At 32.1% G+C, this 13,831-nt stretch overlaps 3 protein-coding genes across 7 annotated transcripts; 1 reads left to right on the plus strand and 2 right to left on the minus strand.

Annotated features, from left to right (window-relative positions):
* Positions 1 to 193: 193 nt before the first annotated feature.
* On the plus strand, positions 194 to 6,055 carry LOC108689899 (apoptosis-inducing factor 3). 3 transcript variants are annotated; one of them, XM_018196854.1, is made up of 9 exons: positions 194 to 235; positions 337 to 675; positions 1,450 to 1,567; positions 3,878 to 4,170; positions 4,259 to 4,595; positions 4,686 to 5,036; positions 5,116 to 5,321; positions 5,396 to 5,612; positions 5,722 to 6,055. In XM_018196854.1, exons 3-9 carry the CDS (start codon positions 1,480 to 1,482, stop codon positions 5,976 to 5,978), a joined length of 1,749 nt encoding a protein of 582 aa, XP_018052343.1. In that variant the 5' UTR covers positions 194 to 235; positions 337 to 675; positions 1,450 to 1,479; the 3' UTR covers positions 5,979 to 6,055. The 3 variants fall into 3 exon arrangements, with proteins under 3 accessions (XP_018052343.1, XP_018052344.1, XP_018052342.1); XM_018196855.1 differs by having other exon boundaries at positions 1,461 to 1,567; XM_018196853.1 differs by lacking the exon at positions 1,450 to 1,567.
* LOC108689900 (ribosomal protein 63, mitochondrial) lies at positions 5,975 to 6,917 on the minus strand. Of its 2 annotated transcripts, XM_018196858.1 has the most exons (3): positions 6,715 to 6,917; positions 6,287 to 6,579; positions 5,975 to 6,172 (listed from the first exon to the last, which is right to left on the minus strand). In XM_018196858.1, the coding sequence occupies exons 1-2, from the start codon at positions 6,774 to 6,776 to the stop codon at positions 6,312 to 6,314; spliced, it is 330 nt and encodes a 109-aa protein (XP_018052347.1). In that variant the 5' UTR covers positions 6,777 to 6,917; the 3' UTR covers positions 5,975 to 6,172; positions 6,287 to 6,311. The 2 variants fall into 2 exon arrangements, with proteins under 2 accessions (XP_018052347.1, XP_018052346.1); XM_018196857.1 differs by having other exon boundaries at positions 5,975 to 6,579.
* A 1,349-nt stretch (positions 6,918 to 8,266) lies between these two features.
* Positions 8,267 to 12,493, minus strand: LOC108689909 (tudor domain-containing protein 3). Of its 2 annotated transcripts, none has more exons than XM_018196868.1 (11): positions 12,123 to 12,493; positions 11,762 to 11,846; positions 11,483 to 11,682; positions 10,982 to 11,129; positions 10,654 to 10,887; positions 10,438 to 10,571; positions 10,108 to 10,350; positions 9,398 to 10,028; positions 9,045 to 9,158; positions 8,876 to 8,966; positions 8,267 to 8,767 (listed from the first exon to the last, which is right to left on the minus strand). In XM_018196868.1, exons 1-11 carry the CDS (start codon positions 12,146 to 12,148, stop codon positions 8,595 to 8,597), a joined length of 2,079 nt encoding a protein of 692 aa, XP_018052357.1. In that variant the 5' UTR covers positions 12,149 to 12,493; the 3' UTR covers positions 8,267 to 8,594. The 2 variants fall into 2 exon arrangements, with proteins under 2 accessions (XP_018052357.1, XP_018052356.1); XM_018196867.1 differs by having other exon boundaries at positions 8,267 to 8,770.
* Positions 12,494 to 13,831: the final 1,338 nt, after the last annotated feature.

Consider the following 13,831-nt stretch of genomic DNA (forward strand, 5'->3'; position numbering starts at 1 on the left):
ATACATTTTTTTTTTCTAAAATCTTTTAAAATAGAAATCTCCGAAAAAGAAGAAACGGTCCATAAATAATTAACAAAAAGTATATCGAGCGTCTCTTTAAAATCGATCCAGAGCATTCTCATTGCGCCTGCGGATTTGAGCGACTTCCCGGAATGCAATTCCAACCGCGAACGAGTAATATATTTCTCGTTCTCTCTCCTTCAAAAATAAGTGCGTCGTAATAGAATGAGTCAAGGTAATCTTATCGCTGCGGTTCCTTGAATTCACTTGGAATTAATTACATTTCCCAGGTCATTGTTTCACGTTAATTTTTAAAAAAGTTGATCGTTTTTCCAGTCGAAAGATCGGAGAGCGGGCGACGAACTGAAAACAAGGAGGATATCTCAATCGCAATGTAAAAGTCTTCAATGAGAGTCCGAAACATCGCCGTCTACGAACATCTCAAGGCCGTGTATGCTCGCACGATTATAGATCACGAGGGGGATCTATACGCAACAGACAGACGATCATGGTCGATCCATAAGACACAAGGCATACACTCTCCCACGTTCCTCGGCTCTCACAATCAGTCTTGTCGACAGTTCGCGTACAGTTACAACATGGGCGCGGGTCATTGCAAAACCTTCCGGAGAAGCGCCGGCTCAAGTCGAGACACTCGAGACACATCCGCAACAGGTGTGTACCAAGCGCGAGGAAAACTTAGTCTGAGGAAAAACTTCGAGGATCACGTTGTAAAATCTGAGACAAATACCCGTATTCATAGCCAGGCCTTATATTTAAGATACTTACGAATTATTTCATTGGCTACTGAGCATCTAAAGATAAATTTAAGGAAGCTTTAAATACAAGATCTGAACTATGAATACATGGGCAAAAGTTACTTCTATTCCTTACACAAGGCTAGATTAACATATCGTGTTAAAAGTTTTTCTTCATTTTTCTTTTTTGCTCCTTTTTTGCTTCTTCTTTCTTCTTTTTTTCTATTTTTATTTATTTTTTTCTTTTTCTTTTTTGTCCTTCTCTTTCCTTTTTCTTTTTGCCTTTTTTCTTCTTTTCTTTTCTTATTTCCTTTCCCGCACGGTAATCAATAGAATTCAGGTGCTTTCCAATAAGAGACATAGGTGGTGGATTGTGTAACACAGTGAATCATAAAACCTTATTGGTATCTGAAGGATATATTTTTATTTCTCAATAAAAAAAATGTACTAATATCAGACAAAGATGAAATGATCACTATGTTATACTGTGGGTTTTTTTTACTAAAAAACACTATCTATTTCTCAATTTTAAAATGAATTTCCTAGTTCTTACAAGAGACGGATCACACTAAAACGTTTGATTAATGACAGCTAGCCGGTTACACGCAACTAGATGGTGATTAGCACTTTATAAGAAACGGCGTTATACTATGTAGCACGAGGACGGGCGTTCGAAATGTTCGAATCATAGTAAGTTTTCAGCCTTGCCTTGTGAGGATCGATGCGGTGTGTCAGGAGTGTTAGGACACTCGCGCTCGGACGAAAGTGGACCGCCTTGACAGATATGTCATTTTTACGTTTTTTCCAGGGTAGGTGTGTATGACACTTAATAAGGCATACGAAGGCAAATATTGAGTGCAAAGACTTTTATTGATTTACTTTTACTGATCGCCGAATATTCGAAGAATAATGTTAGTATTCATGATTGGCGTAAAAATATATACTTTTTCTCGTTAGAGGTTATAGTAAATGTCATATGGAGATAATAAAGTGTAGATTATGTACGTACATCGTGTTTCTTTAAATAAAGGTGATGTAATTGAATCACGCTTACTTTCTGATATGTTTTGTAGCATTTAAAGTTAAAAATAAATACGAAATGATCGGTAGGAAAAAATTTATAAGAGCAAAATACGTTTGTGTTACATTTTATCATAAATAACGATCAATATGTAATATACAATATTGCAGCAGTGCTATTTAAAGCACTAATATTCACATAGTCAATTCTTAAATTTAAAACTGTCTCAAGTATAGTCTTAAAATGTTATAAATCAGTCAGAGAGCTGCATTAGCATTTTGTAAAAAAGTGAGAGTTGAAAACATCCTCAGCAAAGAAAAAACGAGAATAATTTAAGAATGGATTAAAATGAATTAAAATTTTTTTCTATCCGAATGTGTATTTTAAATAGCGAACACTTTTTTGGGATTTAATTGAATTCAATTGAATTCAATTAGATTCAATTGGATGTAATTGGATTGAAAAACTGCATTTCCTATTCAAAATTTTGAATTGAATAGTATTCATAATGTTTGTTGTGTGCACAGAAAAAGCTAATATTATTTTTAGATTGAAAGACAGAGATATGCACTTTTCATAAATGAATAAAAATTCAGGATTGAAAAGCATTCATTTTAACATTCGTGAATCAATATTTTTAAAAATCTGAATCCATTTCTCTTTGCTGGGTAATTGATTATGTATTTAACATTTGATAAACAATAAGAATGAAATGAGTATTGCGAACGTTTACGACTAATCTTTTTTCTACCTTCATTAAAAAAAAAGAAGATAATATGCGTGAACGTTGATACATGTGTATTTCAAATTAATACTCGCAATTTACAAATCTTGGTTGTGTTTCAAATTTATTGTCAACGCTGAAAATCTGTAGTTTACATTACGTGCATTACAGATTTTCAATTTTGGAATATAAGAGCCCTTGAACAGAGTACAAGATCAACAAGTACTGATATTTTCATGTTAATAATTATTGCGAATTTAATCAATTTCGACTTCATTCATATTAATTAGATAGATTAGGATATTCTTCTATTTTCATTAATATTCTCTACATTAATATTCATTGCGTTTTTAATTTTATTCATGCATTCTTCGAAACGTCAGGCGATGCATGATGATGCACTATGCACAATCAGCAATCATCCATGTCACGTGCACGAGCACTTACACGACAAAATCAACAGGGAATTCAATCGTCCCCTGATGAGATAGTCTCTCTCTCTCTCTCATTGTCTCTCTGTAACTCTCTCTCTTTCTGGGAATGTTATCGCCAATAATCGTCATTCATTAAATCACTGATAATCTATCGGAGAGTACGACTCCCGATTCACGTACGAGATAACAACAGAGATTTCATTTTCCTCCAAGATTTCCTTATATTCATATGCTACGTTACATAATTGACGCAAGTTATATATTTATTGTATTTCTTACGAGAATTTTTGCGCCGCAATGGAAATATTTGACGATGCAATTGATCGGAGATACCACGTGCCATTCAAATCTCAAGGACTATTCAGTGTCCCGAATGACATCATTTTATTTTTGTTCGTCGAATGTTAAACAAGGATAAAATGATACTTAAGAAATACTCAGGTGGAAACATTGGGAACCTGAATGTGTCCAAGCTCGTAAATTAGTTTGTCATTTGTCATAAGTATTCTATTGTTTACTGTTATAGAGGAGAAATTGAATCGTCGAATGAAATTCTATTGTGTGCATTAGGTTAATTATACAGTTATTAACAAATACATGTTCGCTTTTATGTTTGTCTCTACATGCTAATATAGGATTAGAATTGACTATATTATGATTCATAGTTACAGTGGTTTACTCTTGTAATTCCCTCAAAATTTGTTTTGGCATATCGAATAAAATTAAAGAGAAAAAATATTAATTATAAAATATATTATAATGAATACAATACAGTTCAGAATATGCCAATTAAGAATAAGCAGATTGCGGTGTATATTTTTATCCTGTTCTTATCGTGAGTCACCTGTTGTTGTGTCTCTCTAATAATACGCATTTATAATAACTACAGATAATTATTATAAATAGTTAAATTATAAATTATTTTTTATTTATTTTTTAGATACCGCAAAAGAGCATGACTACATTGAGGAAGTGGTGTGTAAACAGGAAGATATCAACGAAAATGAGATGAAAATGCTACCGTTGGGAAATAATGAAAAGAAAATTCTGTTGATTAAACAGAATGGAGAATTGCACGCGATTGGTACCAAATGCACGCATTATGGTGCCCTGCTACATACCGGCGCGTTAGCGGAAGGACGAGTGAGATGTCCATGGCATGGTGCATGTTTCAATATTAAAACTGGGGACATTGAAGATTATCCAGGCTTGGATTCTTTACCATGCTATAAGGTATTCGAATAATTTATAAATATATCAAGATTTTGTTCTTATTTTTATCTCTTATTTGGGATACTATCTTTATGTATTGCTTTAATAGGTTCGCGTAGACAAAACTGGTCTTGTCCACGTAAGAGCCAAACTTACAGAGCTGAATATTTACAAACGTATGAAGGATATGTCTGCACGTGATCCTGAAAATACAAAGACTGTCATAATAGTTGGCGGGGGACCAGCGGGTGCTACCTGTGCAGAGAGTTTGCGACAGGAGGGTTTTACAGGACGCATCATTATGATATGCAGAGAAAACGTAATACCTTATGATCGGGTAAAGGTATCCAAAGTGTTACATTTCAATGTTCATTCTGCAACATTACGGTCGCCCTCGTTTTACAACGAGCACAATATTGAAACGAAACTGGGAGTAAAAGCAATAGGTACAAAAAAGACTAACATCGATCTCAATATATATGTATATATATAAATCATGTTACTGTAATTCTGTACATTTTTTTATTCTGTTGTAGGTTTAGATACGACTGAAAATATTGTCAAGCTGAGTAATAACGAAAATTTCGTGTATGATTATCTATTTGTTTGCACAGGCAGTAAAGCGAGAATGTTAAATGTGCCTGGAGCAAATTTATCGAATATTTTTGTTCTGCGAGATTACACAGATTCACAAGGCGTATATGCGCTTATATCCCCCGAGAAACATGTAGTTCTTCTAGGATTTGGCTTTGTTGGCATGGAAGCCGCGGCTTATCTTGTCGATAAATGCGCGTCTGTCACAGTAATAGGACGTGAGACTGTACCCCTCAAAGCGATATTCGGCACAGTCATTGGTAATAGAATTTTAAAAGAGCATGAGGCAAAAGGTATTATATGTTATACATAACATACATTGCGTATTGGTTGCATTAGTGTTGATTAGATAATAATAATAAATGTTTTCAGGTGTGAAGTTTATCTTCCGAAATAGTATTAAGCAATTTATTCCTAAGGAATGTGAAGAAAACGTTTTGGCTAAAGTCGAACTTACAGACGGCCAGATTCTACCAGCTGATATAGCTATTATTGGAATAGGATCTACTTTTTACACTGATTGGATGAAAACATCTTCTGTCACAATGAGGGACGATGGCACTATTCCAGTAAATAAGGTAACATTCGAAAATACAGTACTTTTCTTAGAATATACTTCATATTGGATAATTGAATATCAATCAAATCATAGTATTTAAGGACAAATGTGGAAAATATATATGCTGGAGGTGACATAGCTTACGCACCGATATATGGATCTGACGACACGTTCGCTGCAATAGGTCATTATTCTCTAGCTCATTATCATGGAAAAATTGCTGCTCTAAATATATGCAGTAAAGAAACTTCTTTAAAGAGTGTACCATTCTTCTGGACAAATTTATTGGGTAGACATTACAGATATGCAGGTAAATTTACATATATATATATATACATATTTTTACACACATTTTACAATTGTAATAATCGAATTTTGTAAAACATTAACAATTAAATCTTTATCCATTTATTTTTTAGGCTATGGAACACCCACTAGTATAAAGATTTGTGGCTCTCTGGATAAACTAGATTTCTTCGCTTACTATCTTAAATGTGGCAAAGTAATAGGAATTAGCAGTGCTAATGCCGATCCAGTTGTGGCAGATTTTGCAAATTTACTTTATGAAGGAAAGATCTTAACAGAAGAAGAAATTAATACAGATCCGTTTGGTTGGATGAAAAATAAACCAAAAGATATAACTCGGTTTCAAGAAAGCTTTTTAGTCGATGCTTAAGTTTGAATTGTTTAACATGAACAATATAATTTAATGCTTTAAAATGTTACAGTATTAGTTTCAATTTTTATTTTATAATTGCAATGTATGGCATTTCTTATTAGATAAACTTAAGTAACACATTTCACTACTCTATCTTTCCCCTATTCTATACTTTTACTCTTCCTCTAACATACTCTCTAATATACTCGGCATTGTGCTGATTCAAAATGTTACCAAAAACAAAAACAAAAAAAAAGAAAATTAAATGTTCTTGGATTCAGAGTAGATTTAACTTAAATCTAAAACAATTCATGAAAAATAATTACATATTATTATATCTGTAGAAAGATGTCAATCCCATGCTTCTGTAACTCTCATGTGACACAAACGTTCAGCGATAGTCACTTCTTTCTGGAACTTTTGATGATTTTCTGCCCGTACCTTCTCGAGAAAGTTTTGCTTTCTGCTTTTGGGGTACATGTCCTTCATGTGACCATGACTTTGTTCAAGTGTGAGATAGGGATGCCGCAGAATCAACATGTTTTGCTCTTCTCTTTCAAAATCTTGTTTCATCTTAAGTAAATCGTGCATAGATGGTTTTTTAACTTTACGATATTTCCTGCATGAAACAAAGATTTACAGAATTATGAGTATTCCACGTGACGATACAAAGTAATATTGTACGTTATGAAAAATTAAATGAGTCCTAACTCGTTAAACTAAATGAGAATTAATTTTCATGAAAAGTACTTACCCTCTGAATCTGTATGGTATTTTATTTATATGGCTGGTTAATAGAACCAATCCAAGCCGCATTGTTAATCAGATTTTATGCTGTGAAATAATTGTTAATATACACAAAACTCAATTCTTATATTATTCGTAGATATATGATTCTCTTAGCTTTCAGAATGTATTTTTTGGTTAGAGCTCTGTTGCTCTCTGCCATGGTCCATGGTGAAAGCAAGATAGGTGTGCTCATGGTGGAAATATACAAAATTTCACGATGGATATGCTCATTCTTAAGACGAATCTCGTACGGTTCTGCGCAGATTCCATACGACCATTTAAACATTTGCACCGCGGTAATTTTAAAGTGACAGCTCGAGAGACTAAAATGAGTATTTAAATTCTAGAGATCTTTCACCACCTGCTGATTAATTTTATCGGCGCTTTTATTTTCTTTATAGATACTCATCAACACAAAAAAAAACAAATTATTATAAATTATAGTGGCTCGTTTTTGCAAGTAAGTATTTATACATTTGTTATTCTACGTTTATATTTATATTTATATTTTTAATTTTTTAATTTTATTTCGTTAATTATTTTGCATCAAAATACAAATCAATTTAATATTAATCTTTGATAGTAGAGGAAAGTCGATACCGACATATCATTTTGTTTTTAAATAATTTCTTAAACAAAAGATAAAAATTTTGAAAACACAAGTACAAACTAAAAAATATTTTCTATCAGATAATATAAATTTTATAATAGGGGAGAGTGAGATAAATCGGATCTATTTGTAGTTTTTGCTCTCTTTAAGGCCAATATTACATGCATTCATTTTTTTTCGTATGATAAATTTTTCAAGTGTGTTAATTGGCTACAATATAGAGAGGATCTCGGATCTCTTTGCCAATCAATCTTGAAAAATTTGTCGTACAATAAAAAACGGACGCATGTAATATTGGTTTAAAGCTGCATTTTCATGCTCGATGCTCGATTTGAGTATTAAAACAGATCACGTGATCAAAATTGACGAATACCAAACATCAATTTTGATCACGTGACTTATTTTGACGTCGAAAATGAATGTCGAGCGTCAATATGAAAAGGCACCTTCATTTTATCAATTCCCGTACAGCCTAAAACAGCATTTGTTATCAATTGAAAATTTAAATTAAAAATTTTTTTAAATATATTTTTTAAATATATCGCTATTAAAATATGTAAATATACAAAGAAAATTTAAGTTTTGGATAATTTTGCAAAATTATATTCATTCAGACTAATGTATTTAAATTTGGAAACATAATTTTCAAAATTTATAGTAACAATTTATTTTAAATAAGATTTAATAAATTATTTACTTAATCTTAATTTAAAATAAGTTATTTCAGTTTAATTTATCGGTTCCAATTAATACTCAGAGTGATGCAAAATTAATTTAGCTTGTTACTTTTTCGAAATATTCTTTTTCTCTCTTTCTCGATTATTGTGGGAATAGAAAAATGAAACGAACGAAATCTCATTACAACTGTTATTACAGCTAAAGTGGACGAGGTACAGACATTGCCCTGTTTTGCAGTAGTAAGAATCAATTTCCCTACAATACAAATAATATAATATTTCGAGAACACAGTCGATATTTTACAGTAAGAGCCTCCTAATTCCCCCTTTTTGTGAAAAACCAACTTGCTTCGTATTAAGTTATCGCGTATTCAATTCAGCTTTAACAGAACTTAAATGTGGCACTCAGCTCGCCGCCTAGCAACGGTTAATATAAATGGTATCTAAACTCTTAGTGTGGCAACCTGTTAGATCCTCAGTAGCGAATGCATTGCCTCAATACTTAGCAAGATCTGAATTTACTTTTTTTTTTACTAAAGATGTGAGACTAGAGTTACATTAAAGAAAAGAATTATGTTGAGTATTATTTTGATTATTAATTGGCAGAGAATTGTGGCCTCTTTGCGCTGGTGGTTGATAAATTGGTTGCGTACTCCGTTGCTGATTCCGTTTCTTATTATATCCTTTATTTCCTCCAACGGCACCGCTTCCACCTCGTCGAAATTCCATACCTGCTGCAATCATCATTTTTAATTAAATTTCGACTTCAATGTTTCACTTGTAAAAGATACAAGTAATACAAAATTTAGTATCTAGAGATGAACGATTTTGTTACTCACCATTTATGTGATTGTGACTTTGATCGTAACGTGGCTGTCGATTGTTAGAACGCTGATCTTGTCGTCTCGGTTCCGGAATACGATCTTGAATCTAAAATTATCATAATCATTGTAACAAGAAATATTATTAGCAATCATTGTAAATTTTACGTTGTATTGTTTTACGTACATCATCTGTTATTGGTATACAATCCACCTGGAGTACTTCTTCATAATTTTCAAATCCTTTAAATTGCACTACGCAAGTTCTCTCAGAAACACCAGTGACTTCGGCATTATAATACTATAAATATCATACAATTAAATTATGCGCAAAGTACATAAAAAAGAAAATAATGTATAGTTCTATGTGAATAATCGACTTATAGTTAACAGATTCTCGATTCGATTCCGTTATTCTATGTAAACTTTAATTTTTATATGAAATTGATTGAAAAAGTATAAAAGATAAATGACCTAAGTATTTTGGAAACACATTTTAATATAAAAAAATTTTCATATAAAAAAATCTATAATACGTACCCTATTATCTTCCCAATATTTAGCCATACACTTGTCACCTACTTGCCATACCCATGTACTGGTGATGTTAGAGTTACCATAATTGTTTTCGTTTCTTTGCACATTAGGATTCATAGACATCTTATTCCCAGCGTTTGACTGATATCTAGGTTGACTTTTAAAATTCTGTTCAGTTGTATTAGTTGAATATATTTTAGAGGTTCCATTTTGTTGAGCTCGATTATGCCTATTATAAGAAGCATCATAAGAATGCCTATTTTTGACCTCGGGCTCGAGGTGATTATAGTTTCTGTTACTACCGAGATTCTTTCCCTGTAACTCAGCCTGGATTCTGTTATAGTTATCGTTACCGCTATCGACATTTGCATTACTTGTGCGCGAATAAGCAAACGTATTTTTGTAATCATTCGGCTGAGTAGACTTCTGATACGCTTCTCTACCTCCGTCGTGTTGATACTGATACTGAGGTTCCTGGTTACGTTGAAACCGCGGTGGTTTGTTCTGCGGTGCGTGATTAGCACCGTTATATTGCGAATACATGGTGGAGTTACTATTATTTGTCTTCTTACTATTTCTATGTTCCTCTGAATATCTCGGAGGTGGTTGATAACCGCGACCACCTTTTTGATTTCTATTTAAAAAGATCAATATTAGAAATACAATATTTCATTAAATATTATAGGAATTCGTTTAGTAAGATAGTTATGTACCGTCCACCTCTTCCACTTTGTGCTTCAGTACCTCTCGATTCGAAACGATCCTGATTACTTTCATTATTTTGCATGTAATTACTTTGCGACAAATTAGTTGTTTCGACACTTTCAGGTTGCACAGGTAATTTATCCTCGAGAAAGTCGAATAGAGATATTTTTCCACTGCTAGGTTTACTCTCTTCGGCTTTCTTCTCGCGTTTGCCACGTGGCTCTCGTGGTTCTCGAGATTCTTTGGCACTACTATAATAAGATTGTAATTAGATAATAATTGAATATAATATAGTTTGAGTGAAGAAAAATAGTAAAAATAAAAATAAATTTTCTCACTTATGTTTAGTGTCGGTCCTTTGCAGACTTCTTAAAGCTTTATCTATGTTATTTCTATTAACTCTCAAAGCGTATTCTGCCTGCTCTATAGTAAATCCACGATCCACGATTTTCTGTACGCTATGATCCAATAACTGAAAGCGCATATAAATTAGATATTTAGATAAGAATGCAAACATGTAATTTAATAGAAAAATGTAAAAAAACAAATCAAACCTGTTTATTTCCGCCACCAAATACTTTCTTACTGCCTTGCTTGGCAGCTTCCGCTATCGCATCTTTGCGCTGAGTTTCAAATTCAGTATTCTCTTTGCTAGGTTTTTCTTTTTCTGCCAGAGCTTTAAAGTTCTTATCTTGCTCCGATAATTTTACGATTTTTTTACCAAATGGTATCCACGGTGGTGGTCCACCCTCTTCGGCAGACCTTACTCGAGTGTGTGAAGCTAATTTCTATAACAAAAACAATCCTGTACTCATGCGATATTCATTAAATAGAATTAACATTATAATAAATATTAATGTATCTTATTAAAATGTAAATTACCTTATTTAATTCCCATTTTTCCACTAAATTGGCAACTTTTCCTCCAAGTACATAAACTAAATGCGATGGTCTCAATAAAAGAAGTCCATGTGACACAGGTAAGGTTCCTGTCTTTATCAGTATCTTTGTACCAGGTGGTGTGTTTAAGCTATCCCAAAAGAGATGATTAGAAGAAACAGTTGTAAGAAAAAATGACATTAGAGAGTAATACTTAATATTCAACTATTAGCACTATACTGAATTAGTATATGTTAAAGATGGCTTTATATAAAGTATCTAAATGCAATGGCATATAATCAACTTTAATAATGAAATAATACTTGTATTCTGTAAAATAATGTGGCAATATTATTAAATAGTTAATTGTTCAAAATACATATACTTATATACTTTTATGTTTAACTTTGTTAATTTCATACATAGCAGCTTTTAGTATAAACTAATCTAGCATAATATAAGTAATCAAATTTGCTATAAAAGAACTCAATCTAATACATTTACCTCAAAGTCGATATATGTTCAACTTCTAAGGCTTGAAAATTATTTTTTCCATCTGTCAACGATAATTTTAACATTCTTGGAGCTGTTCTTGATTCTTCATTTCCTTTGGGCGCAGCTACGTTACGTATCTTTTGTATTTGCAACACAATATTGCCCTGATTAATATCTCCATTTCCACTCCCAATCTCTCTCAAGTCAAGCTATAAATAATTCATTTTTTTCTGATTCATTCATATGTCCTAAATAATCAAGATAGAGGTTCAAAGAATCGATACATACATCTAATAGTCGTTTTATTATCTTCTGTGTGTCTATCACACTACCCGAATCCGTTGCCAAATTATAACCATGATCAGATAAATACCTGATAAAAAGAAAAGCCATCAACATAGGTGAAAGAATTATGAATATTGGATAGACTTTGAATAGGAATGGAATAGAAATAAAAATAAATAACCACATTTAGAATGCTAATGTTGTAACTATTGAAAGTTCTTCTCATACTGATTAGATAATACTTTTATATCTAGAGGAACAGTCTCTCTCATCTAACAAATACAAAATAAACATTCTACTAAATGTGGCTAATTTTTTCCCTGTGGAACGTCAGTAAGAAAGTGGAATAGTACACCCTACTTACCATCCTAATGTCTCCAAGCTTTCCATGTCTGCGCTCAACTCACTCTCTTTGTTCGACAAAAATTTGATTGAGACAAAGATTTGATCTCATAAAACTGACACCGCTACTGCGAATTCTTATTATGTGCTGTCCTAAGTTTGCGACGCGATCGCGCGTATACAAACATCTGACAGCTGACACGCGTTTCGAAAGTGCGATTCGAAGACTTGCGGAGGAGATTCTAGTTTTCCTCAAGTTCGACAAGTCGGAGTTCAAGCACTTTTGAAGTTTTGTTGAGATTATTTCTTACAGGCACGATCTATTAATGTGAGAAAAAAAGTCGCCCACTGGTGCGACGACTACGATAGCTCAAAGGAAAGAACCGCACCTATTCAACCTGAAAACACTCGTCGCCATCTTGCATACTCGAAGCAGCATGCGTTTCGACCATAGATGTAAAAAAAATGACAGACCGTGCGGCGCGGCATTGGCGCTTCATTTAAATTATTAATTTTTCATTTTCATTATTGATTCAAATTAACTTAAGATTAAATTAAATCAATTTCAAAATGATACTTTAATATTAAATTAATTTTATTTTCATTATTAAGTTAAATTAATAAAAAAAATAAAAATATAAGAATACAATAATGATATTAAAAATTAGTTAAATCAGAAATATAGTATGTCTCGCAGTTACGGAATTTATTTTTCAAAATTTATTGCGTAGTTCATTCTAATTATTAATTAATAATTAATTTTATTGGCTATCAATTGTATCGATTATATTGAATGTCAATTTGATTCACATTGTATTAGAATAAAGTTCATTTTCGAATTTTTTGAATTTTTTTTGTCGTAAAATGGAGATGGATTAAATCGAACGATATCACAAAGCATTTAATTAATAAATGTAATTTAGAATTTTGATACTTAATAAAAGCATTCAGAGCGTTTATGTATTAATCTATTATTTCATGAAGTTCATCGGATGAACCTTGTTGCGCAGAATAATCAACAAAGCAATTATCGTATATTATATATGTATAATATTTACTCATTTACATTATAATTTACGAGTACGGTCATAAAACTATACTATTATTATTCAAAGTGCGAAGTGCGTGCGGAAGGTGCAGTCGGGAGCAACAGGTGTAGCATCACCGCAATGAGAGGCATGTGAAATTGGCCACATGATTTTTGAACTCCCACCGAACTTCGCGTTATTCTTTCGTCGCAGTTTAATTATAAGTATAAGTAAAAAATAAAGTTAATAATAAATAAATAGTAAATAGATGCGTGTGCGATATATTAACATCAAGAATATCGTGCAGAATGTTACACTATCTATTAGATTCGTAAAAAAGGAATTTTTAAAAATAAATAAATATATTTTTGCTAATGTAAAATTTCCCGTCAACAGTGCGAACGTAGAACAGTTCTATCAATTGAATTCCATGCAACTGTAGTGTTATTCATACAAGGTACGAGGCATTTTATACGCAACTTATCTAATATTGTCTTTTATACTAACAGATCAGAAGAAGATTTCAATATTATTATATTCACTAATGAGTACTTAAAAATTGCTGCAAGTGATGGCTCACAACAGCATTTATAAGCTTTTACATTAAAGCATTTAAATATCATAAAGAAAAATCGAGATAGCATTTCAAAGATAAAAAAATATTGTATCCTGATATAATATATAATAAAGATGTATATATATA

This window comes from Atta colombica, unplaced genomic scaffold (assembly GCF_001594045.1).
Source record: "Atta colombica isolate Treedump-2 unplaced genomic scaffold, Acol1.0 scaffold281, whole genome shotgun sequence".
Taxonomy (NCBI): Eukaryota; Metazoa; Arthropoda; class Insecta; order Hymenoptera; family Formicidae; genus Atta; species Atta colombica.

Excerpts from the sequence above, each read along its gene's own strand:
- LOC108689899 (XM_018196853.1), top strand. The coding sequence starts at position 408 with ATGAGAGTCCGAAACATCGCCGTCTACGAACATCTCAAGGCCGTGTAT. Across the intron at positions 5,037-5,115 it reads AAAAGAGCATGAGGCAAAAG|GTGTGAAGTTTATCTTCCGA; the intron begins GTATTATATGTT and ends AAATGTTTTCAG. Across the intron at positions 5,613-5,721 it reads TAGACATTACAGATATGCAG|GCTATGGAACACCCACTAGT; the intron begins GTAAATTTACAT and ends TTTATTTTTTAG.
- LOC108689900 (XM_018196858.1), bottom strand. The coding sequence starts at position 6,776 with ATGCGGCTTGGATTGGTTCTATTAACCAGCCATATAAATAAAATACCA. Across the intron at positions 6,580-6,714 it reads ATACCATACAGATTCAGAGG|GAAATATCGTAAAGTTAAAA; the intron begins GTAAGTACTTTT and ends TGTTTCATGCAG.
- LOC108689909 (XM_018196867.1), bottom strand. The coding sequence starts at position 12,148 with ATGGAAAGCTTGGAGACATTAGGATG. Across the intron at positions 11,683-11,761 it reads TAATAAAACGACTATTAGAT|CTTGACTTGAGAGAGATTGG; the intron begins GTATGTATCGAT and ends AATTATTTATAG. Across the intron at positions 8,967-9,044 it reads GTATACCAATAACAGATGAT|ATTCAAGATCGTATTCCGGA; the intron begins GTACGTAAAACA and ends TGATAATTTTAG.